General features: G+C 44.6%; 1 protein-coding gene across 1 annotated transcript in view; it reads right to left on the bottom strand.

Moving 5' to 3' along the window:
• Positions 1-1,476: 1,476 nt before the first annotated feature.
• The window catches only part of PTPRT (protein tyrosine phosphatase receptor type T), a 475,914-nt gene continuing 452,583 nt past the window's right edge, over positions 1,477-24,807 (bottom strand). The window contains exons 20-31 of the mRNA XM_065691506.1: positions 24,692-24,728; positions 23,546-23,643; positions 21,674-21,790; positions 20,162-20,316; positions 17,545-17,680; positions 16,439-16,588; positions 13,740-13,913; positions 10,678-10,809; positions 6,808-6,933; positions 5,169-5,332; positions 4,235-4,370; positions 1,477-3,419 (exon numbers count right to left, since the gene is read on the bottom strand). Of these exons, the coding sequence (XP_065547578.1) occupies positions 3,366-3,419; positions 4,235-4,370; positions 5,169-5,332; positions 6,808-6,933; positions 10,678-10,809; positions 13,740-13,913; positions 16,439-16,588; positions 17,545-17,680; positions 20,162-20,316; positions 21,674-21,790; positions 23,546-23,643; positions 24,692-24,728 (1,479 nt within the window). The 3' untranslated portion in view covers positions 1,477-3,365. The remainder of the gene's footprint in view (positions 3,420-4,234; positions 4,371-5,168; positions 5,333-6,807; positions 6,934-10,677; positions 10,810-13,739; positions 13,914-16,438; positions 16,589-17,544; positions 17,681-20,161; positions 20,317-21,673; positions 21,791-23,545; positions 23,644-24,691; positions 24,729-24,807) is intronic.

Below are 24,807 nucleotides of genomic sequence, written 5' to 3'. Positions count from 1 at the left end.
ATGCATCTTACAGTAAGGAACAGCATAAAGGTCCCTGAGCTAACACAGAGTGGAGCTGGTCAGTCCCCAAAAGCATGATGATATAACAGCAACACCACCTGTAGTGTGCTGAGCATCTTTCCACAGGGATTGTATGGTGGGCATTAGAAGAAGGTTGACACACATAGCACAGTTACCACATCATAAGCTGTGACTAACAGGCTGTGGTAACCAGCACTAAACTTGTTCCTTGCAAATTTAAGGTAAAATTAAGCTTAATCTCTCTCCCTGCAGTGTATGCTACCATCACTTGGCATTTGCAGAAGGCTAAAAGCACATGTTGAGTTGCTGTGGGTCAGCTGAGACAGGACCTGGCCCTTCAGTCAAACACATTCAAACCTACCTCGAAACTTTAAATAACTCCACTGCAAGTTCTGTGCTGCTCTGCCCATCCAGCAACTGCTCTCCACACACACATCTCTCCTATGAGCTTCCTCCTGGCTTTTTAATCCACTTTCCTTCATGCTACTGTTAAGCCTTGATTTACACTTCACATCTCAATCCTATTGCCATTTCTTCTACCTATCTAGTCCTTTTATACTGGCTGTCCCCCTCAGTGCTTTCATTAACTTATGAGGAGGCCCTACCGCTATGCTGGTTTCCATGCTAATTACTGATGACCATTTCCATAGTATCCACAGGGAATGACTCCCTCTGGCCTTCTGGACTTAGTGAAGGCACAAAAACTTCACTGACTTGTAGCTTCTTCCTACCTGGGCACTTGTTGGAAAAGCCCTTTCTGGGATCCGGATTCTCTCTTTGCTAATGGCTCCCAACTCCTGACCTACATTGTTGCAGCAAGTCACCTGTAAGCAGAACACAAATACGTGTCTTCCTTCTCATTTTTAATGCATAGTTTTGCTTTGCTTTCTATTTTCTTTTCTTCTAGAGAATTGTTTTTGTTTCTTAGAGGCAAAAGGAAAAAACAACCAAAAAAACCCCCCAAACTTCCCCAATTACAACCAGCAGTTTGTTTCATGAGATGCCAGATGTCCATCTACAGCCCCAATAGGAACTAAAGGAGATTTCCCCATCCCTGGCAGCGTTCAAGGCCAGGTTGGATGGGGCTTGGAGCAAGCTGCTCTAGTGGAAGGTGTCCCTGCCCGTGGCAGGGGTTGGAGCTGGAGAAGCTTTAAGGTCCCTTCCAACACAAACCACTCTGTGATTCTATGATTAATGATTTCGTGCAAACAGAAAGGACCAGACAGAAGCAGAGCAGAGGCACCTGTGAAGGGTTTCTCACTGATACTTTAGGACACAATGGCTACATCAGGAAGAATCTGGTTCTAGCTCATTTAAAACCTTCATTATTAAGAATCCAAAGCTCCTCAGAAAGAATATGAGCTAGGTGATTCAGCATCCTAAGAAGCCCCTCCTCTTCACTCTGGAAGAGGATTATTGCTGTTCCAAGCATCCTTCCTTTGCCTGTTGCAGGTCCTGGTATTGATGATAACTATTTGGTTAGATACTGGTATGTTGTATGAGTTGAGAGTTGTTTTAATCAGATTTTCATCCTTCATTGTCAAGGCAAAGGTATGACTATTGATACAATAATGACCATGAAGCAGAGATGCCTTTTGAATTTACATACAGAATTAGTAACCTGTTTGGAACTCCTGGCATGCTCTATACCAGGCACTGACATGACAGAGCTCCCAGCACAGTCTCCAAGTATTTACCTGAGAGTGGTAAGAAAGTGGAGTTGCCTTCAACTTTTCAGTCTATCTTTGAGCAAGTCTGTATCTGAAGAAACCTTCATCTCCCAGAATCTAATTTACACACAGAGCAGCCTCATATCCCTGTACCCTCAAGATAAATAAATGGCTAAATTGAAATACTGAATATTGTAAGGCCTTGTTCATTCAATTATTTTTTTTCTCCAAGATTACCCTGCAGACCTCAGTGATTAACTACTGCAACATACCCCCTCAGAAAAGCAATTTCTTAGCTGCTGAGAAGTCAGAGTGAGATCCAGAACATGGCAAAACACATCTGGTGTTTGTTTCAAAGGAGGACATTTGCACAGGCATTTCTGCAGAATAAAACAAAAGCTGATTCGTTTGAGAAGGGGAGTTGCTGGTCTAACCCTTCCTTAGCACATGCCAGAATAGGTTTCTGTGTGTGTACATCACCTTTCCTGCACCTTGGATGGGTTACTGTTTTTAAGGAGGTCTGAATAAATCACTCAACTGCACCTGATTGTACAACAGTTTGGAAATACTGAGGAAATCTTGAGCAAGCCCAAATTTAAGACTTATCTTCAGAAGCTCCTGAGCAGGAACCGTCTTTGTCCTCTGTTTGCACAGTGCCTAGTTCAGCAGGGTCCTGTCGTGACTAGGGGTCCCGAGTTTGTATTGTACAGCAATACAAGTTATAAATAAGAAATAGCAATACATAGTATATGATCAATAATACCTACTGTATACCCTGTTCGTCAAACACACTGCACCCCAGCAAATACTTGAAAAACGTGGTAACAACGTTACCAATTGCAAGACAAATGCAATTTGTTTGATGCAAATATTTAACCTTAAGGTTCAAGTGCCTGGGAAACTCATTCCTGGTATTGCTTCGCCAGCACTGAAAGGAACACAGACCAGAGCTGGAACTGGTTCATGCACAGCCTTGGAAGCCTAGCAGAAACTGGGAGGAAACATCTGGGTAGAAGCCAAGGCAGTGAATCCATGAACAGCTTCTCACGTCCACCATCTATTTTCATGCTAAAAGGAACTACACATGAGAAGAGAATTCCAGTGTTGGTGGGTTGGGTTTTTTTTTCTCTTGTGTTGGCCTTTTCATTTGGAAAAACAAATAAACAGGGAAGGCAGACAAATGGTAATGAACCATTTCCGATGTCCCCTATGGCTATCTCATTTGTCCCAAATGACTGCTGCATGGAATTAAAAAACTTAGAGGCTGGGATTTGAGAACAAAACTATAAATTAAAAAGGAGACATTGAAAAGAGAATTTCCTCAGGGTTTCGTTCCTTCCCCACTCTGCAGCAAGGAGAGCAAAAATACAATCCCAAAGAGGACAGAAGAAGTCAGAGGGGATTGGGAAGTCCAGTCTTGAGCCTGTCTCCCATGTTGCTAATTTTTACAGGAGGTTATTTACGAAGCAGGAGATGTTCGAGGGAAAGCAGGCAGCTGCAGACACAGGCATCGGCTCCTCCATCCAGACAGGTCTGTGCAGTCTCAGTCTCTTGCTCCAGGAAGGAGAGGTTTTCCTTCCCACGCTTGTCACTGCCTTCCAGTGTGGGAGAGGGGAGAAGCGTTGGCCAGAGATTGGGGTCTGGCATTCCAGAGGCTCCCCTGCCTCCACTGTGCTAAAAGGAACTCAAGTATTCCAGTGCAACCTCGTATACAAATCTATACTGTTCCTGAAAGAGAGAACAGAAATCACCAGCATTAGGATATGGGTAAATTCTTCAGAGCCTCATTTTGCAAGATGGCAAAAATGCCTTCTTCTTTACACCATTTGGCAGCACCAGGCAAACAGTAATTGCCCTTCTCTGCGATCCTGAGCAAACACTACTAAAAGATGGTATCACCAGTGGAAGAGAAAAGCAGTCATAGAGACAAAACACCCATAGCAACAGCCACAGTATGGACTATTCACTGTTTGCTTCAAGCACTCATTGCACACATTGATTCTGAGGAAAGAATTCAGTGTCATTGATTGGGATGGTTGAAATCAGGCAGTTTGATCTCTTTGGTTGCAGGGATCAAGGCCTGGGTCTCAGTCTGTTCTCCCTTCCTGGCTTCAAGGCATGTCACAGCATTAAGTGCCAGGCTGTATGCAGGCACAGGAAGAGAAATCCCCACTCGCCCCAAAGCCACAGTGATGGTGACTTGGAGTTTAACCTCCTGGACGCAGCTGGGCATGGGAGGCATTGTTCAGGGAAGCATCGGGACCAGAGGATTCCTTGCAGATGCTAAAATGGGACTGATTTTAACTCTGATGGATCCATGTTCTGATTCATTTTGATTCATACTGGGCTAATACATGTTGGACGGGGCTTGGAGCATACTGCTCTAGTGGAAGGTGCCCCTGCCTGGGGTAGGGGGTTGGAACTGGATGAGCTTTAAGGTTCCTTCCAACCCAAACCACACTGGGATTCTGTGATTCTTTTACCTATGCTGAAGTCTCCCTGCATATGCTGGGTGGGATAAGGCACAGGTTAAAAAAGCTTACCAATGACTCCACCATGTTGGATTTGTTATTCCGTAGTGTTTTCACTATGTGGAACACATCAATGATATTCTGCTGTTGAATCATTTCACACACACTGCAGATGGCACAGAAGGTTCCACTGCGTCCCCCACCATTCCTGGGAGCACAAGAAAAGAGGCAAGAGGTGAAGACAGGACATGGAACTGCTTGAGCGAGTCCCTGTGAAGGTGGTGAGACACAGGTACAGGTTGCCCAGAGAAGCTGTGGCTGCCCCATCCCTGGCAGTGCTCAAGGCCAGGTTGGACACAGGGGCTTGGAGCAAGCTGCTCCAGTGGAAGGGGTGTCTGCCCGTGGCAGGGGTTGGAACTGGAGGAGCTTTAAGGTCCCTTCCAACCCCAACCAGTCTGGGATCCTGTGAAGGCTGAATGAATGGAGGAGAGCACTACTTGCACTGCAGCTCTCACACCATGTAAGCGAAGGAAGGTCTGTAATATAAGGACAGGTGAAGAACATTCAAGGGTTTGTGAAAGTGGAGACCTGCAGGGCAGTAGATGGGTGGAAGAGCTAAGCTTGTCCCTGGCAGTGGTGGACAGGGAAGCCCCAGGGACTGCAGTGCTGCTCCTCACTGCTCTGGGGCTCACTGCAGCTCTTGTGGTCACACTGGGACACATGGCAGCACTGCTTTGGTTGTGTCTTGGCTCCACCTATGAGACCTACCTATACAGTAGAAAGTTAGCAGAGCTTTTTCAGCTACTCCCTCCTCACAGCAGTTCGTAAAATCTCTAAGCCAGGATGCTATGAAGTAGCACAATATTCAACTTGAAGCTCATTACAAACGTAATTAACTTTATTTTCCTCAGCTGAAGCCTGGCAAGCCACCAGATTTCCAGATCCATCATCAGTGCTCTTCAGACAGCATTTCATGAGATTACAGACATTCTCCAGTCCTACTTACAGGCAGTGGACAACAGTCCGTCCGTCTCTCCCATCATACTGTTCTTGCCACTTCTCCAACCTTCTGACCACCTTGAGGAGGGAGCGTTTGGAAGGAGGGGTGTCCCTGTATGCTGGCCAGCCAATGTACTGGAGATGCTGAACTATGCGGTACCCATCCTGCGGCTGAAAAAAAAAAGTGTTTTCAAGATGTGAGATAGGATGTTGCAGGAAACAGAGACAGGGTAAAGCAGGGGGCACTGGTTACATCTTCCCTTCTGGATCTCATATCATCAGTGTTAATCCCCATCCCTGGCAGTGTTCAAGGCCAGGTTGGACAGGGCTTGAAGCAACCTGCTCTAGTGGAAGGTGTCCCTGCCTGTGGTAGGGATTGGAGCTGTTGAGTTTTAAGGCCCCTTCCACCCCAACCCAGTCTGTGATTCTACGATTAACATCCTGCACTCTGGATACCTGATACAGTGGGGAAACAAGAACTTTTCAGTAATCTGAATAACAATGATGACCTCAGATATTACAGAGCCAGGGAGAAAGCAGGTGCACAGGATCCTTTGTTGTTCCCAGGAGAGAATAAAGTCTCATCAAACTGTACGAATAGATCAAATAGATCAAATGTCTCTTTCCTGGTTGCCTGTGCTGCAGATTCATTGTGCCTTAAGAAGAAGGCAAAGGCGGGCAGGAAAGGATCCTCATAAAGATTTTAGCAGTGGTCACTGGTGTTGAATTGAGATGGGCGCAGAGAATTGTGAGTTCTCAGCATCCACCCTGCCAGCCATGCAGTCACGAGCCAGCTCCATCCTGAGAGTCCCAGAGCCTTGGTCTTATCAGCTGTATGATTTCAGGACTGGTTCTGAGGCAGCTGGCGTGGGGTACAGAAGGTCAATATGTAACTGATACATCAGTTGTGTAGTTGGACCAAAAGGTTCACTCTGCAATGCCATGACTGAATTGCAGAGACTGATGTGTAAAACAGCATGGAAAAGTAATCTGTGGAGCCTGTTTCCATTTCTGATTAGAAAAAACTAAAAAGGAGACATAATCAATCTGGGAAACAACGAATGAGAGAAAAATCCTCTCCTGGAAGCCTTCCCTGCAGCTCTGAAGTTGCGCTGTCAGGGTCCAGTGTGCAGATAAACTCTATCATTTCAGTTGTCCTGGGGCTGAGGAATACAGAGGCAGAGTTAGCTACAGAAATGGCAGTTGCTTGTTTATAGGAAAAAGGGGCAATTGGGAATCCCAGTCTAGCCAGTAACCAGTGGACCTGTCTTCAGAGACACTGCACAGCAGCTGACAGATGGGAGAGCTGCTGACACCATCCCAGTTTTATTTCCTATGATACCGATGGTTTTATATTGGCTACAGAGTGATTAATTTATCTCAAATACAGACAGAAAAATGCTTTACATTTAAATACAGATTTTCAGCTCATATCATCCACTCTCTCCTTTCAGCCAAGACTCTTTTACCAACACAGACTGATGCAATTAAATGGTAATTAAAAGAAGTAGCTACTAAATTCTGCAGTGGAATTTTGTTTCTAGGTGAGGGATTCAGCATCTCTAAACCAAAGTCTTGGTTCTGCCTATTCCTTGTGCCAAAATAGACTTTAGAAAGAATGGAAGCTGGTATCGCACTGCTCTTACCCTGGCCATGTTGCAGATCCGGAATATTCGATTGATGATATCTTCATCAATGTCTGCTGAAACAAACTCTACTTGAATTGGGCCATAACAACAGGAAGTCTTCTCTGGCCAGTACTGCATGCAGAGCTGGAAAAAAAGCCAGAAGAAACAGAAAGCACCTTAACTACTAACAAGGAGATGCATGTTCAGTCTTCTTTCCCCCTGAATTTATAACCGGCTCAAAATCCATAACTCATCTTGTATTACATGTATTTGCTCAGAGAAGTCCTCCTTTTACCTCAGTACAAGCTTTTTTATATCATGGATGTGAAGAAAAAAAGGAGTCTTTTATAAAAGCTTGACTTTTTCCCCCTTCTTTTTTTCTGTATGGACACAATTTGTAACTGACTGAATTCTGGGCTCTGAAGGTGCAGAAAAAGTGGCTGACAAATGAAGCTTCTGTAGGGGTATAGATTTAAAATTAACATAAAAGATTAGTGTATGTAGGTAAATTTGGTGGGAACCAGAGGTTTGGTGTGAATGAGGAAGCAGTGCATGCACCAAGAAAGTTCATCTTAATTCAAACAAAGTGGAGCTGCTTTTTTAATGCAAGATGAACCTTTCAGCTTTCGGGCTCTATCAGTGAGCAGGGGAGGGAGGATGAGTTTGCTCTGAAAGCAATGAGAGCAACTTTGATTGCAGGTGAGCCATGCAATCTCTGCAGTCTGTGAAGCAGCTCAGAAGTCTTTTCTTATGCAGATACTACTGAAAGTACAGAAAAAATCCTACCCATACAAACTACAATCCAGGTATTTCAAATCCATCTGAAGTAGATCATGGTGAGAAAATATTTTGTTGAGGTCTCATTATCAGTTTCTGCTGTGTTTTTCTCTCTGGGTTTTCTTCCTATTTTCGAGTGTAATTTTTTTAGAAGTTTTGAAACCCCCAGATGCTCATTTGAACTTGATCTCACGCATTTCAAGTTCAATCATTGCCAGTACCAATGTCAAGTGTGTCAAGTGTGCAAGGTGCTGCATTAATTCTGTATCCCTTTTATTCCTTTGATCATATGGGATTGAAACTGAGTGGGATATTCATGCAGTCCTATGCATCTTTGCCCTTATGAGTGTTTCAGGATTAAGCAAGCCAGCCAAGACCACCTAAGCAGGTCCTCCTTTGAAGGTTGTCTTTACTCTTCATTCAGACTTCCAAGCAGCCCACAGATCTCTCAAAGCATCTGCCCAATAGCCAAGGCGATTTGAGCTGAGCTGATGCTTTAGGAAACAACCTAAAGGTGCACTGGAAAGAAGAGTAAGATTAAACCTTTCCTTCATCTTGAGAATCTGCTTTTCATAGAGCAGGTCTGTGAATGGCCATCATCCAAATGTATATGGATATACACTGCTTAGAATTGTCTGTCATCTTCTCTGACCTCCACATGGTTTTAGTTGCACCTTTTCCCTCCATAGTGTATTAAAGGTTCACTTACCTGTTTATTTTAACTATTGTCCTCTCTATAGTTCAGGCACAGCTTTTATATAAGCAATTTCTGTATTTGTATTCTACTAATAGAAAGGAGTAACACACCCTGCACACAAATACAGTACCTGCAAGTAACTGTACACCAACAGTTTGGTAGTGCTTAGGGTACAGCACAGTGATGAACTACTAGATGATTACAACACGGTCACACAATGACAGTGCAGGCACATCACTTTCACAACTGAGCTGCTGATCTGCAGACGGGCAGGAGGCTCTGCAGAGGGATCTGGACAGGCTGGATCGATGGCTGTGGCCAATGGTGTGAGGTTCAACAAAGTAAAGTGCTGTGTCCTGCACTTGGGCCACAACAACCTCCTGCAATGCTCCAGGCTTGGGGCAGAGTGGCTGGAAACTACTCATGGGAAAGGACCTGGGGGTGCTCACTGACAGAGCAGAACATGAGCAGCTTGTGCCCAGGGAGCCAGGAAGCCACCAGCATCCTGGCCTGTATCAGCACCAGCGCGGCAGCAGGGCCAGGGCAGTGGCTGTGCCCCTGCACTGGGCACTGGTGAGGCTGCACCTCAAATCCTGTGTTCAGCTCTGGGCCCCTCACTACAAGAGACACTGAGGGGCTGGAGCGGGGCCAGAGAAGGGCAGCGGAGCTGGTGCAGGGCCTGGAGCCCAAGTGTGATGGGGAATGGCTGAGGGACCTGGGGGGTTCAGTCTGGAGAAGAGAAGGCTCGGGGGGGACCTGATCGCTCCCTACGACTGCCTGACAAGAGGATGGAGCCAGGAGGGGCTGGGCTCTGCTCCCAAGGAACAAGGGATGGGACAAGAGGAACCGGCCTCAAGCTGCCCCAGGGCAGGTTTAGATGGAGCTGAGGAACAATTCCTTCCCCAAAGGGTGCTCAGGCATTGGAACAGGCTGCCCAGGGCAGGGCTGCAGGCACCGTCTCTAGAGGGATTTAAATGACCTGTAGATATGGCACTTAGCATATGGTCAAGTGGTGGACTTGGCAGCATTAAGTTTATGGTTGGACTCGATGATCTGAAGGGCTGCACACTCAAGCTAGGTGACACCGTGCTTGAGTAACCATCAAAGTGACTTTGTGCATTGCCAAATCTTCTTTTCTGTGCCTACAGACTACCTCATAGTAGCAAAACTTCCCTAGGGAAAAAACAAAGCAGGTGAAATCTTGCACAGAAAGAGAGTTGCAAGAATAACCCTGGCTGGGGCTGATAAGTTTGCTTTCCAAGTACAAAGTGTGAGAAAGTGTGTCATTCCCAGAAAAAAAAATCTGTGTTTTTCTTTTAAGTGTCAGGAAAGAAAAGGAAAAGATGAAATTTGCCTCTGGATTCAATGGCAAGATACAGGATCCGGCAGGCTGAACTGGACAGGAGGCAGCAAGTACACAGGACCTCACAGTGGTGGGCCTCCATGGGTCAGCAAGGGAGCACACTTCTGAGCAGAGCTCTCACTGTACCTGGAAATGCAATCCCATCTCCTTCACCCTGAAGGAGATGCCCTCAATGAACGGGGTGACTGGTTTCTCCATTACCATCAGAAAAAAAGAGACCAATAAACTTACTGCCTTCAAGTGTAGTAAGATTTTGAAGACAGAGACAAATATAAAATGAATCCATGAAGCACCAGTTACTTGAGGGTTCCTTTCCCCTTGTTGCGCAAGTGCAGTAATGGGTGAATCAGCCATGCCAAATGTACTCTTCACACAAATTGTACGATTATGTCTTTTTGAAAGCTGTTCTGCCACTCATGAGCAAGGTGGCTGGAAATGCTGCTACAGGAGGAGCTGCAACAGCGCCCGCCCTGGCAAGCTCAATAACGGTGTGTTCAGTAGCCAAGAAACAGCTCACACGTGACACTAGAGAGAAAAACACAGAGCAGAGCAGGCTTCTCCAGAACCTGTGCAAACCACACTTCTCACTGTTACTGAATTGCACTGGAAAACTCAGGGAAAAGATCCTTCATATGAGGTCGGCATCCCTCTTGGTTTCATTCTTCTGGAAATGCCATGTGGACATCAAGCATGAAGCACCCTGGGCTGTGCTAGGGAAAACTTTCCTGAACCAAAGACAGTCACAAATATGAAAGGGATGAAAGCGGTGTTGGGAGGAAAATACAGGCCCACAAGCACAATGTATTTAGGTATCCCTGTTTATTGCAGCAAGAATTAGCTGCCTTGTAAGGAGCCCAGCATCCATATGTAAGTCCATACTTACTCTTCATTATAGCCCAATATATTACCTGTTACTTTCCACTTACTCTTCATTTGTTTATTGGGCTGGGAAGGAGGGAAGGGACACAAGAAAATGGCAGCAGAAACACTCTTAAAACCATCTGGATTTGAGAAGAAAGTTACATGACAGAAATGATGAAAAGCCACTTACCTGTGCTGCATCCATCTCGTTCAGCATCACCACAGAGGAGCAGTTATAATCAAACACCAGCCTCCAGAAGTCTGCTACGGTGTTGGGCAAAGGGTGTTGGGTGACAATAAAGGCAGCAGGTTGCTTGTGGCTCTAACAAAAGAGTGAGATTAGTTAAAAAGAAATTCAATCAACCTTTTTTCCCAATGACTATTGCACCCGGGAGGCTGTGGCAAGGCAATGGAGCCATTTAACCAGATTATACAAATCACATATCCTTCTCCTTGTTATCGCTCTGCAGTGAATGAACCTTTCATAATGGGATTCTTTTGCTCCCAATGAAGACATTTCATTAAAGAAGTGTCACAAGAGCAGAGATTACCCAAATCAATTATTTATATTTTGAGACTCAGCAAATAATACTAATTCTACTATTACTACTACTATCAGAAATATTAATAAATGGGAAGAAAACAGCTGGAAGCAAATGTTATCCCTTTTTGCTGCAATGAACACTAGTAGCTACAGAAGGGATTAGCTCCCCTGTCTGCTATTGCTCCCTAGTGATGCAGTGCTACAGAGGTGGCACATCTGGATTCCAGCCATCCTTTAAGAGCTTGTGGGGCAATATTCAGAGTCTGCAGCACTGGCATTTGATCTCTGGTGTTATTCTTTCACCAGACAAAATCTCTCTGACCTCAGTCTCCCTAACCACAGAAGGCAAAAACCGTGCTCCCAACCTCTGCAGGGCTCTGTCAAAGAATGCTTGTGAGGCACTTGGAGATGGAAGGTTATTGCTTTCCAACAATGGCAGCCTAAGTGAGCCTACAGACTGCTCAGTACTTGGTGCTGTACATGTGTGAAGCTGAGCTGAATCATAAGGCACAATATTTCTGGGGCAGAAGAGGCTGTTTTTTAATGCTCTGCAGTCAACAGCCCAGTTTTAGGCTGGGGCCTATGCTGAGTGCTTCACACCTGAGAGAGGGAACAAATGGTCTTCTGTGTCTAAGGGCGAATTTTGGTGAACACAGTCCAGAGGAGCCTGTAAGACTGCCTCCCTGGGACAATTCGTGTTTCCAAACCCAGGCTCTAACCCATCCTAGGTGTACCATCACCCCTGCCTGCTCTAGCACTTCCTTCCATCACAGCTTTCATGATATATACAGAGTGAGCTGCAAGTCAGATAAGGGTGGGAGAGAAGTTTACAAAGAAGAAATAAAGAGGCTGCCCAGGGCAGTGCTGGAGTCACGATCCCTGGAAGTGTTCACACGCCGTGTAGACGATGCCCTCAGTGCCCTGGGTTAGCGGTGGCCTTGGCAGTGCTGGGAACAGCTGGCTTGATGATCTTAAAGGCTTTTCCAACCTCACTGATTCTACGAGTCTATCACAAATCTGTAAATAAAATCATCACTGGGACTGTGTTATCAAGTGTTCCCCAGCATGTGCCTGTCTGCACACAGTGAAAGAACTAATGACAGCTCAAGGCAATATGGGCTGGATGATCTCTTACAAGAGTCCAGGCTCAGTACAAGACTGAAGTCATGAAGCTACTGGGAAAGACAAAGAATTTGCAAGGTCTGTCCTCAACAGCCTATGAAAATGTGGGATTTTGGCTGTTCCCCTCTGATTATTATACTTTTTAAAGCTGCTGATTCATCTATGGCAAGATAAAGCAGAGCCAGAGACCAGCTCAGAAGCTGAATTTCAATGACAGGTGAAAAATTCCTTCATAGAAATTCACAGGAAGTTTGTAGGAATGACACAAGTATTAGCAAAATGATCTCAGGTAACAGGGCTGAAATCGGCAAACACATTCCCAGTCCCTAAGAAACCACAGAAGAAGAGATTGTGCTTCTGCAGATTTGCCAAAGCACAAAACCCACTTTGAAGGAAAACCAAAAAGGCTCCTTAGGAATATTGGCCATGAAAACATCACGATCTTTCTGAAACAATCTGAAATTAATTCCATAACCATTTGACTTGATCTCTTCAATGCAGCAGTACCACTGTTTGCCAAAGACTGAAGGAACAGACAGAATTAAACAAGACCGACCTCAACATTGTTAGGGAAAAAATGCTTCATTGCAGATGTTTTACCCTTTGTTCTATTTACACATACTCTAACAATTACTGGCTTTAAAGACATCTTTGTCCAAAGGCAGTCAGGTACTGCAGCAAAAGAAACCATTAACATAATTCACCCTACACAAATGACCTATGCTATTGGACTCCAGCCTGTAAACTAAACAAAGGAAAACGCCTTCAGACAGATCCACATCAGCTTAACTCATGTCCTTAGGCCTTAGAAGTATCCTGCACATCCGACCCATGAAATCCCATATTTCTAGCTGCATATATAAATCTTACGCTCCATACTACAAATGATGGTTCTCAAATTGCTGACCTGGCAAACATTTCTTGTCCAACTTGTGCAACAACCAATGTATGGGAAGACACCACCTCAAACTGCTCATAAACTTCTTGTCAGTAATTATCCACCAGTGTGAGGCAGAACTAGTCTAGGGGACACCTTTCTGTGCAGGAGAGAAAAGCCATGTGCCTTTGTCCAGTCTCACAGAATCACAGACCTGTTTGTGTTGGAGGGGACTTTCAAAGCTCATCTAGTCCAGTCCCCTGCAATGAGCAAGGACATCTTCAACTAGATCAGAGTGCCCAGAACCACATCCAGCCTGGCCTGGAATGTCTGCAGGGATGGGGCATCCCCCACCTCTCTGGACAACCTGTGCCAGGGTTTTACCACCTTCATTGTACAAAATCTCTTCCTCACATTCAGCCTGAATCTCCCTCTTTTAGTTTAAACCCATCACACCTCACCCTGTTGCAACAGGCCCTGGTGAAAAGTCTCTCCCCATCTTTCTCATAGGCCCCATTTAAGAACTGAAAAGCCATAATAAGATATCCCCCAGAATCTCCTCCAGGCTCTCCAGTTTGGAGAGGTCAGACCCAGAAACCACATGTAAGAGAGTGTTTTGCTTTGGATCCCTTTCTCCCAGAAAAGTATACTGAGAATGAATAAACTCAATGCAGAGTAGGATCAGCGGGTACAGTGCCGTGCTGCTTACATCCATGAGTGCAGCATTGATGTAGTTACTGGATTCGCCATCCACGGAGATGAGGAAAGGCAGGCACCGGTCCAAGGGCAGCACGTCCATGCAGCGGTTCTTGTCGTGGTTCCTGGGCAGGAGGCCGATGCTGCAATCCTCTGGCCGCACACGCGGTGTCACGATGTTGAGAGTCTGTGCAGAGGAAGGGAGAAGGGAAAGAAAGACAGAAGCGGGCTGAGTGTCTTGGACTTTAGTTCCAAGGGGGACGCCATCTGCACAGCACATGTATTGTAAAGGTACTTGGACTAGCAGATCTGTGGGATCCCAGAGAATGAAAAAGAATGAGCACTGAGGATCTTGCTGTTATAATACACTGCATTCTGCTCATTGTCCTGAGGTGCTCTTCCAAAATCCATAAGCTCCAGCAATAACTGAGAGCACTATATACACCTTCCAACAACTTCCAGCTCTAAAACCCCACAGCAGTTAGGTAACGTTTCTGTTCTTTCCTAGAGGTTGGGAATAGCCGTCACAGGTACAAGCTTCAGCTTTGACCTGGTCATGGTGTGAAACATCCTCGTGCTTCTACTACACCTAGGGTAGTACACCTAGCAAACAACCTTCTCCCTCTTCATGTGGATCCTGGGCAGAAGTACCCTGAGTACTGACCAGGCTCACCCAGCAGGTCAGACTGGGTTCAGATCCTCTGGTGATTCCTCAGTCTAATTACTGATTTATCTTAACAACTCATATAAAAACATAGAGAAAATTTAGGGTTTTTTTTAACAGGAAAGTCTCTTTGTTTCTGGTATTATTTACATTGCTACTTTCCTTTTGGAGTGGCATACAGAATGCCTCACTTGCATAGTTATAACTTATCTCTGGGGTCTTGCTGTCAGTCTTTTACCATTATCTGTCTTTCCGATAACTTGATAAACTGCATTTCTTTGTATCTAATTTTCTCTTGTGACCAACCAGTCTAGGTTGGTGAGCAGGGATCAAATACAGGGAATAAAAGTGAATGCATCCCAACACTGTTGCTTAAGCTGTGGTACATCCGTGGCTATCTGATGTCATTCCAGTTTCGCTTGTTATGTGTCCTCATCCTGAGCAAAGCCCAAGCAGTCACAGAGTGAACACCTCTGCAGCCATCAGAGGAAACCAAAATATTTAGGGTGCAAAAATTCTTACCTAGAGCTTGAGTTCTGCCAAGGAGAGGTTACAAATGGGTCAAACAACCCAAGATAAATGAATGTGCCAAAGTTTAAAGCTGAAATAATATAGTTGCTCTAAATTAGGCAGATTCTACATTGAAGTCCCTTAGTCTAGAGATCGAAAGCAGATAATCTGGCTGGGGAAGCAACACGATATCTCAGATCTCTGCCAGTGCAGATAAATAGATGACACAATGATTTACTTGTGTCTATTTTATGCCCTTCCTCTCGCTCCCTTGTTTTAGTATTTATTCAGCTTACAAAACCTCTCCAGAATGAGCTTTGCCGTGTTCAGACAACTTGTAGTGCATGAGAAATGCATCCAGCCTTACCCAAGGGCCAGTGCGACCTAAATAATACAAATTGCACCAACAGATCTATAGTTAGATCAACTGGTTCATAAAGACTGTAGTAAAAGATACCATCTCTTGCATTAAATCCAGACAATTCGGGCTGAAGAATGCTCTGAGCCAAAATCTGTGCAAACAGATTCTACAACTAGACAACGACCAAACCTCTTAAGAAAGTATAGTGGAGTATTTCCTTCCCACAGGAGATTCCAGCCCATGGCAGCTCAAACGAACAAGCACACAGGTGACAAATCTCATCTCCTATCATAACAAAATAAGCCCAGCAAACGGTGCCTTTCTTCTTAATAGGATGACAGCATTAGATGCGGTTGGGCTTTGGTTCCATCAGGCCAAGCGTCCAGAACCAGAAACACTTTTATAGATCTGGTATCACCTGATAAAACCAGATCTTGCTTTAATTGAACTGTCATCGGTTGGGATCCACATTCCTTATCTCACTGTACCAACCCTGATGTTTCTGTGGTTTCAGATAAAAACCACACTTTGTCCCTTTGCAGAGGGAGAGAGGGAAAGAGGCATCATGTCCCTCTTGTGCTGCTGCCCCAGAGTCGGATCACAACTGCAGGGGGGTCCCCCCCAGAGCACAGCAGAGGGGCAGGATCCCCTCCCTGAGCTGCTGCTCACGCTCTGGGGGTGCAGCCCAGCACACGGTGGGGTTCTGGGCTCAAGCGTACACTAAAGCCTGATCATGGGGAGCTTCTCCTCACCCAACATCCCCACGTCCTTCTCCTCAGGCTGCTCTCAATCCACTTTGTGAACTCAAATGTTTTCTCGAATCATTTTGTACAATTAAAGGAAACTCACCTTTTTACTACTGACTAAGCAGCATGGCTTCTTCATAAATAGCTGAGGCCTCTTTTTCCTGTCAAACTCACCTTGCCCCAAATTTCCCACAATATTATATGTTTTCTCTACATCAGTGTTGGCTGAAAATCCTAAAGGGATGCTCAATACCAGTCCTTGAAGTCCATGGTCAGAAATAAATCTCTGACTGATGCAGCAGTAAAGTAACAAAAATCAGCTGAAATGAGACCTGGGCTCAGTGTCCCCCTTCTCTGCTCTACTGGAAATCATAAAATAACATGCAGAAATTTAATAAACACCAACTGCAATGACAGACATAGCAAATTACCTGAAACTCGTCTTTTATCTGGCTGGAATTGGTTTGTGGATCTAGTCGGCTGATGTTGTAATATATGGATCTGAACTCACAAACTGGAATGGCCGTGTTGCCACAGAGACATGCCTCCAAAATGGCATCATGGACAAACACATACTGCTCCTGCACATGGGGGGATAAGACATTAAAATCATATTTTCAATACAGATAATGAAATATCATGGTTTTTTTTTTCCTTAAATCATGCCTGATATGCACATTTGGCTGTGTTTCATGCAGAGACAAATTACAGTGTGCTTTGTGACAGCTTTGTGAGTGTATTTCATCAATCACTGACTGCGAGGTCTCATGTACTCATTTCAGATTTGCAAGTAAAATCAGAAGTCACCACTCTCAGGAATACTGGGACAAAATGGGAGTGGGTTGAGGAGGAAATCAGGGTGCAAAGCTTTTCTGTTCACAGTCATGAGGTAGTGGTCAGGAACGAACTGTGCTTTGGACCTATGATAATACCAGACAAACAACTGTACTAACAGGTCTGCTCTATCGCTTCAAAACCCCTGGACTTCTGGTATTCTGGGTAAAGTTCTTCCCTTGAACTGGGAAGTCCAATGAAGTTAAAAGCATTTCTCTGCTGGTGTCCCTCAGGAGGGGAAGGCATCGAAGCACATACATAAACCTGTGCAGCAGGGTGACAGTTCATAGAAGTTTGCGCAGTTGCTAGATGCTACATGATGGAGCAGCTTGCTTAATCAGCACCCAAAGCTTGAGTCAAGGATGTTTCATTTGTTTAGTGTGCGGTTGATATAAACCAGGCACTACTGGAGTCTGTGGCATGCCTACGAATGAGGCATGAGAGGATGCAGGAGCTTTTTTCTACTAGGAGAATAAAACTAATCAGTAATGCTAAGACCTAAACTTCAAGGCTTGCCCTCCTGTCTTGGAGGCCCTGAGGAGCTGCCAGTGAATGTGATTCAGGGCACATCTGGACATGTTTAGCCACCAAAATCACATCACAGAGCAAGGGAGTGTTGACTTAATGAATTGCTGGTCTCCTGTTGAGCAGAGAAGCTGACAGAAAAGCAGCACGCTGTAAGAGGAGAACTGCTGGCACCTACCTCTGTCTGCACCAAATTGACTCTTTGGGATCGCAGCTCTCGCACACAGTTAAATATATCCACCACGCCTTCATTCTCTGCCATGTCGAGCATGATGTCAATGGCAATGAAGCACCCTGTTCTCCCAGCCCCTGCACTGAAACAAGAGAGAAATACAAGGAGCTGCATGATCAAGGGACCGTGGAGAGGCCGGGCTCTGTGGAGGAGAACACTGCAGCATGGACACAGCAATCTCCTCTTGGAAGCTGCTACTCACTCCCTCTAAAGTTGATTTCTATGTGTAGCTAAATTAGCTTAGGATTTAATAGAATGAGATGAAATACTATTTCCTGAATGGAGTCAGGTAAAGAAAATAATGACAAATAATCATTATGCCATTACAGGTCGGTTAACCTGCACATCCCTCACCACACAGGATGTGGGACAGCAGTTGCAAATCAACACAATTCCAAACATTTCCTTCTTTAAAAAAACCATGCACATCTTTACTCCAGTGGGCATGAAGAAAGGGGCTCAGTCCTCCACCTCAAACATTTCTTTTCCCTTTTTAATACAGAGGAGTCTGGGTCCTGAGGAGGGTGATCTCATGTTGTGGATTGTAAGAGGATGGAGAAAAGGAGCTCGAGGCTACTCAAAACCTTCAGTTTAGAGTTTGTGGGAATTGAACCATCTCCTGCAAAGCTGTGCTGTCACTGTGTCCTTCTTCCCTCCTGGGAAATCATCCAAGCCCTTTAGGTGTGAAGGAGAGAGTGAGGGGAACGTCTCTTCACATTACTCCAAAGGAAGAAGGAAAACTCAGCTAAAAAAAGGGCAACTTCAGCTGGATGAAAACTCCAGCAGTGCCGAAAGCAAGGAGATATGAATGACCATAAATTAATGGACCAGATTAATCAACTGCTGAATAGAGGAAAGATATTTTTCATTTGCAGAATTTTAATGAATAAGTGGCATTTCCTCTCCCTTTATCTGTCAGCTTTTCAGAATTTTAACAAATAGTTATAACATTTCTATATTTAGAGGATCCTGGCACTTCATAAATATCGAACAGTGATATTATCCAGCCAGGCATCGATAGGGAGAATTTGGTAATTACCACTTAAAGCAAGTCATTTAAATTCAAAAGCAGATAAATAACGGTGAGGAAATGGCCTCTATTCATTACAGTGGGAAGGATGAAAAATTCCTCCTTGCTTTCAAACTCCTTCCAGGGCCAGACTCATGTCCTGGCACCGAGGCAGCAAATTCAGGCCCAGAGATCTAAATGAATTCCCTTCTGTTACCTCCTCAGGCCTAGCTGTATTTTATTATAGAAATGATTCATTGCTTGATCAAAAAAACCGAACAGAACAACCCCACCCCACCCCCAATCCAAAAAGGGTGAGATTTAGTTGATTTCCCTTTTTAAAGTGGTTGTGGGATGCACCGTCTCTGTCTTCATGATCACACAGCATGGAACTCAGAGGTAGGTGCAGACTGATTAGGGCTGAGGTTTTGACACTGCTGCTACAAACCCAGACTATGGTTTTGTATATCATTCTCTTGCCTTGCATTTGAAGTTACCGAGCTCTGATGGCAGCCTGCATGTGTCTGCTCTCCCACCACCAGCAGCATGCTTGCTCACACATCAAACTGTTCCTTCTACATGTTATGAACACTCCTACATATTCATATAGAGCATTGCACAGTAGGGCTTTAAGATCAGTTTAGATTAAGATTAGATATAAAGAAGAAACTTCCCTGTGAGGGTGCTGAGGCGCTGGCACAGGGTGCCCAGAGAAGCTGTGGCTGCCCCATCCCTGGCAGTGCTCAAAGCCAGGTTGGACACAGGGGCTTGGAGCAAGCTGCTCCAGTGGAAGGGGTCCCTGCCCGTGGCAGGGGTTGGAACTGGATGAGCTTTAAGGACCCTTCCAACAAAACCGGTCTGGGATTCTATGATGATTCTATGGAGCCCTCACCAGTTAACAGCAGCAGCAGAGTTACCAAGCACGTGATTCAATACTCTGAATTCTCACAGCTGTAAACCAAGCAGTGAGATTTCCTCAGGCATCCCCCTTTTATTAACTAGCTGGAAGACCCTGGACAGGTTTTACAATCTGATATTTCCATTTCAGCTCCTGGGCTTTGAGGAGTCCAAGATGCACAGCACTGGCATCCAGACCCAGGAAGACAGACTAATGTTTCTGATAAGCCTATTGATGCTGGTACATAGCTGAACTAAAGTGCATGTGGGTACAGCAAAGCAAAGTTGCTTTAAAATTCCCTTTCTTTTTGTAGACATTGACCCTTCTGCTACGTGAGGTCTCCTTGTAGATAACAACTGGAATGGCTGACCCAAATACTTACCGTTCTTCCAGCTCTGCTATGAGTATCTAAGAGAGTACAGGTCACCAGAGAGTCTTGAACATTCAAATGACCCTCTTGAACCTACTTGTATCATCTCCAATCCATGCCAGCAAGGTTCCAGAGCTGCCATTTCGGAAAAGAAAATCAAATTCCATTTTGTTTCCTGGTGAGGCCCACAGATTACACCCTCACACAAACTAAATGCAGCTGATTATTGCCAGATGAGAAGGAAAGAAGCTGATGGAGGAAAGGCTCAGTCAAAGAGCTCACATACCTGCAGTGCACAACAATGGGTCCTGCTTCTGGGGGATTGAGGAACTTCACTTGGCGAACAAAGCCCAGGAGGCCGGTGGCATAGCAAGGAACGCCGTGGTCTGGCCAGCTGGTGAAGTGGAACTGCCGAATCTCTCGGATCTCATGGTAGCCTTTCTGAGGAGACAATACAGCCTCTATGACTGCAATCAGCACATTCTGATTACTGCTCCTTTCCCTGAGCAAGCGTTTAGCTCTCCTTATGCACAGGAACGTGTCCTGCGCTGCTTTTTACTCCAAGAGATTTCAAGCTGAACTCCAGTAAGAAATGAGGTGGGTCACACAGCTGAGAGCTGTGATGGTGAATGCCAGCTCCCAATTCAAACCTGTGGTCTTAAGAGTTCAAACCCAGCTCACCTTATAGACTGACTTTAGCACCAGTAAACCATGGTTGCATGTATCCAACCTCCTGTGGTGTTTTTACCATAAACCACCAAGCAGTCACTCTTAAATCCTTCTTGAGGTGTTGAAGCTACAAGCCTGGGGAATGAACACCCTGATGGTGGGCATGCCCCATGACAATTGTAGATTTTCTGCCATTTCCTGCCAAAAAGTCTCAGTTTGAGATTACAGCTGGTGTTGAAAAGGGCAAAAAGTGGTACCCAGACCCATGAGCTGGCTTTTCTGGTGAGGCCAAGTGAATGGCACATAAAAATGGACACTAGTTGTATATGCCCTGCAAGGGTAACAAAGAAGTGCCTGTCAGCTGTGACATTTTATGGTCACAGGAAGTGCAGGTAGAATCCAGCAGCCGGTCCCCTAACCTGTCAACTTTTGGCAATAACATTTCTTACCAGGTTTATAATGAGTTGTGGTTTAAACCCAGCTGCCAACTAAGTACCAGGCAGCCACTTGCTCTATCCCAGATGAAACCATCACGGAGTGGTTTAATGACATATGGAGCCAATGTATTAGAGAACTGGAGCAATATTCCCAGTGTAACTGAAGTTCATTTAGCAGGAATGTTTGAAAGCTTTAAAAGCATTTACCAAGTGTAACTTGGGCAGACCTGGAATACTCCGGCACTTAAACTTCCAATTTCTAATTACAAGTAACAAAAATCTTCCAAATGCTGCGAATCTGGGGATAATTCTTATACTCTTGCCTTTATAATGTTTTATTTCTGTTGAAAAGGGACCCTACTTGGCATCCAGTTTAACTGGTAGCTTTCTTGATGTGTAATCTGCCACTGTGAAACACGTGTTATGTCTGGCATACCATCAACTATCTGCTGGCTTTTGGATCCATTTAAACTTTGTGCACTGTGGATTCTACTTTAATGACTACATCAAGATGTTCACTTAAAATCACTTGTCCAAAATTGTACTCTCTTTAAGATTTAGGTTTCTGAAGTGAAACCTGTCCAAACAGCAACAGGTCCCATCTCCAAGAACATTCTGGATATTTCCCAGATGATTTCTGAACCCAAATGAAGTGTTGTATCAGAATTCCAGCTGACTGAAGGCTTCCTTACCTTCTGCACAGTAAATGTGCGTATGACATACTCTGCCAACGGTTCTGTCTCAATTAATGTGACTTTAATATCTCCGTAGACCTCTGTGTCATCTGGCCAGTACCGAACACACTTTACCTGGGTGAGGGAAAGAAAACATTGCGAGGAACTAGCTCAAGTTGAGTCTGAACTGATCTACATTTTTCTCCACTTTGAAGCTGAAGCCAACACAAGTTGTGATGTATGAACCTTGTCAAAATTAACTGTATAAATTAGATCAAGATTCCTTTACCATATACAGAAAGCACAGGGAGGATGTTATCCTGGTTTCCTCTGTTGTCAATGCAAAGCAAAAGGATGCATTTAAGCTCTTCTTCTTTAAGACAGTTTTCCTTGAATTTCCATACATGTCCTGAGCATATATGAGGTTCACAGACTCCCTGGCAGCCCCTGCCACCACCCCCTTTGAGAAAAATCTATGCTCTTGCTATTGCTACTGTAATTCCCAACTCCCTCTGTTTAGTCAAAGCATTCCAGTTCACAGGGATTGTGAGATACTTGCTGATACATTACATTTGTTTGACTCTAATCTTTCCTTATCAGATGTGGACACAAATTTGACATTTTACCAGCTGTGACAGGCCTCAGCTAAGGCTCAGGAAAGGAATCTCCTGATCACATAAGCATAGACCAAGCTTAGCCACTTCTAGAAGTTGTGTGCTAAACTAATAGCAGAAATTAAAGCCAAGGCTGTGAAACAGTGGAAGGGATATTTATGGCTAATAAGGACTATCAAGTTTTTAAATGCTTTAGCATGAAAGAGAGGAACAGCACCTAAAAGCTAAAGCAATTAGCTTCTGCAAAGCAGGTTTCATGTTCCAGTCATAATCAGAAGGGGTTTTATAAATATTAAATATGATTAATGCAGATTTGTTGGGGATTTTTTTACACAGTGGCATTTATTTCAAAGTGAAGTGTCAGCAGAAGGTAACTTAGAATAAGTAACAATAAATGAACTGAACCAGCTGGCATTCAACCATGAGATCTAAAGGAAATCAAATACAAAGCAGCTGAATCACTAATGGCTGTGGGTAAATGATCATTTAAACTTTTCTTAGTACCAAAGCAATGGAAAGTGACAAACACCAGGAAAAACAATAAATAAGAGCTCCAGTTTCTGGCTGAGAATGCCTCTAAACCAAAATCCATCAGGAGTGGGAAGAACATGCTGAGGAAAGCCACCCCAGACATGCCTTTTTCCTGCTCCGTACAGTCTAGGCTATGCCTTTGGAGTTATTCATGTTTGCTCCCACCATGGGCATTGGCAATTGCCTTGTGCTGACACAGGGCCTCTGGTTCATCTGAGTGCAGAAGAGTGAAGTGGTGGGGGTTGAGGAGGCCAAGCTGCTGGGTGGCCCCAGGATCCAGCCGTGCACAGTCTCATGCCACCTCGGAACAACGATCTTCTGAAGTGACTGGAAACTCTAGGCTTTGAACTGTTATTTAAAGAGCTCTTTCAAACAGTTTGAACACCAGACACACATCCTTGCCCCTCTGGATTTTCCTGGGTAGAGAAGTATTCAAATTATACAGATAAAGAATAATTATTACAGAAGTACATTTTCCTTCTGTAGTGAAAAAGGAGACAGCTTCTCAGCCAGCATAAATTTGTAGATAACTCTGCTAAAGCCGAGACTTACACCAGGAACACAATCCTTATTAGTCTAGAAGGGAAGCAGCTAAGTATTACAAAATCTAGCATTGTAGAGAAAAACCCAGAGTGGATTAATTCATTCCCTTACTACAGTAAGCAAAAGGCATTTCATTTGCCAAGCTTGCGGTGTGGTACCCAGTACTGGACTGGCTTTGTACGTTGGGAAGTGGAATTCTTACCCTGCCCACTTCCACCAAGTTGGTGACCATGACCACACTTGCGGAGTTTTCTTGCCAGATCATTCTCCAGAAATCTTTCACTGTCTCTTGCATAGGTCCTAGGGCACGAGAAATGACAAAAGGAAACCTTAAGAGAGTGTACTGAATGCCAGCAACTCTTCTCAGCTGTTCCCCCAGATTCCTACCCTGCTTTTCAGAGCATTTCTCTGCAGTTCAACAGCCAGGAGCTCTTTAAGTGATCAGACACTTCCTTGCAGGGGTATTTGGGGTATTTAAGGTTCTAGCATGCTGGAAATAGAGGTGATAGTGGTGTAGTGTAACCAGCAGAGATGGCTCCATTAGGTAAACATGTATAAGTGACAGGACATGGATGCACCTTACAGTGATTCCTGATTGCCTAAGCACCTTTTTTCCAACCAGATTTGCATATCCCACATGCCCTTGGTCATCGTGCTTGTAAGTATGGTTAAAGCCCTTCCCAAATCTTCGCTCATGAAGCCAAGCCATCAATTAAGACTGTATTGAAATTAGTACCTGGTGCAGCACTAAAATTCCTTCATTTCAATCTATTTATATTAATTATGAAAGAGGAAGGAAATAAGTAGAGATTAGCCCTTTTCTGAAGTCCCCCAAGTAACCAAATGTTCATCAGTCACAGGGTTATTCATACTGCTCTCCTCAAGATATTTCATACCACCAGAAGGTAAACCCAAGATCCATAAAGTCTGTTGTAGTTCTAATCTCATACTTCATGCACAACAGACACATTATAGATTACACTGCCACCTCTAAGTCTGAAGCATTTCTTATTCTTGTAGCTGAGGTTTTGCATTTGAGTGCCTTAAAGATCTTGGAGCATTCTGTATCCTTGCTTTTTGTGCTCCTATACTGAGTTTTCACAAGTTCCCCAAAACGAAAGATAAATAGGGTGCCCCATCCCTGGCAGTGTTCAAGGCCAGGTGGGACAGGGCTTGGAGCAAGCTGCTCCAGTGGACGATGTCCCTGCCCATGGCAGGGGGCTGGAACTGGAGGAGCTTTAAGGTCCCTTCCAACCCAAACTGGTCTGTGAGTCTATGGAATAGCTCTTACAACCATTTAAAACAGCAGTGGTTTTACAAATATTTAGACACACAAGAATGAACTTGCCTTGAGTTGCAATGTAATGGCGAGGCCGGTGGTACCCCTGGAAGAAGAGAAAATACGTGATAGCCTGTGAGATCCCAGTTCAGACAAAGCACATTGTGTATTTTGTACCTTCCAGG

The sequence above is a fragment of the Lathamus discolor genome, chromosome 11 (genome assembly GCF_037157495.1).
Source record: "Lathamus discolor isolate bLatDis1 chromosome 11, bLatDis1.hap1, whole genome shotgun sequence".
Taxonomy (NCBI): domain Eukaryota; kingdom Metazoa; phylum Chordata; class Aves; order Psittaciformes; family Psittacidae; genus Lathamus; species Lathamus discolor.
The sequence above is the reverse complement of the archived record's forward strand: the minus strand, read 5'-3'. Positions and strand labels throughout refer to the sequence as shown.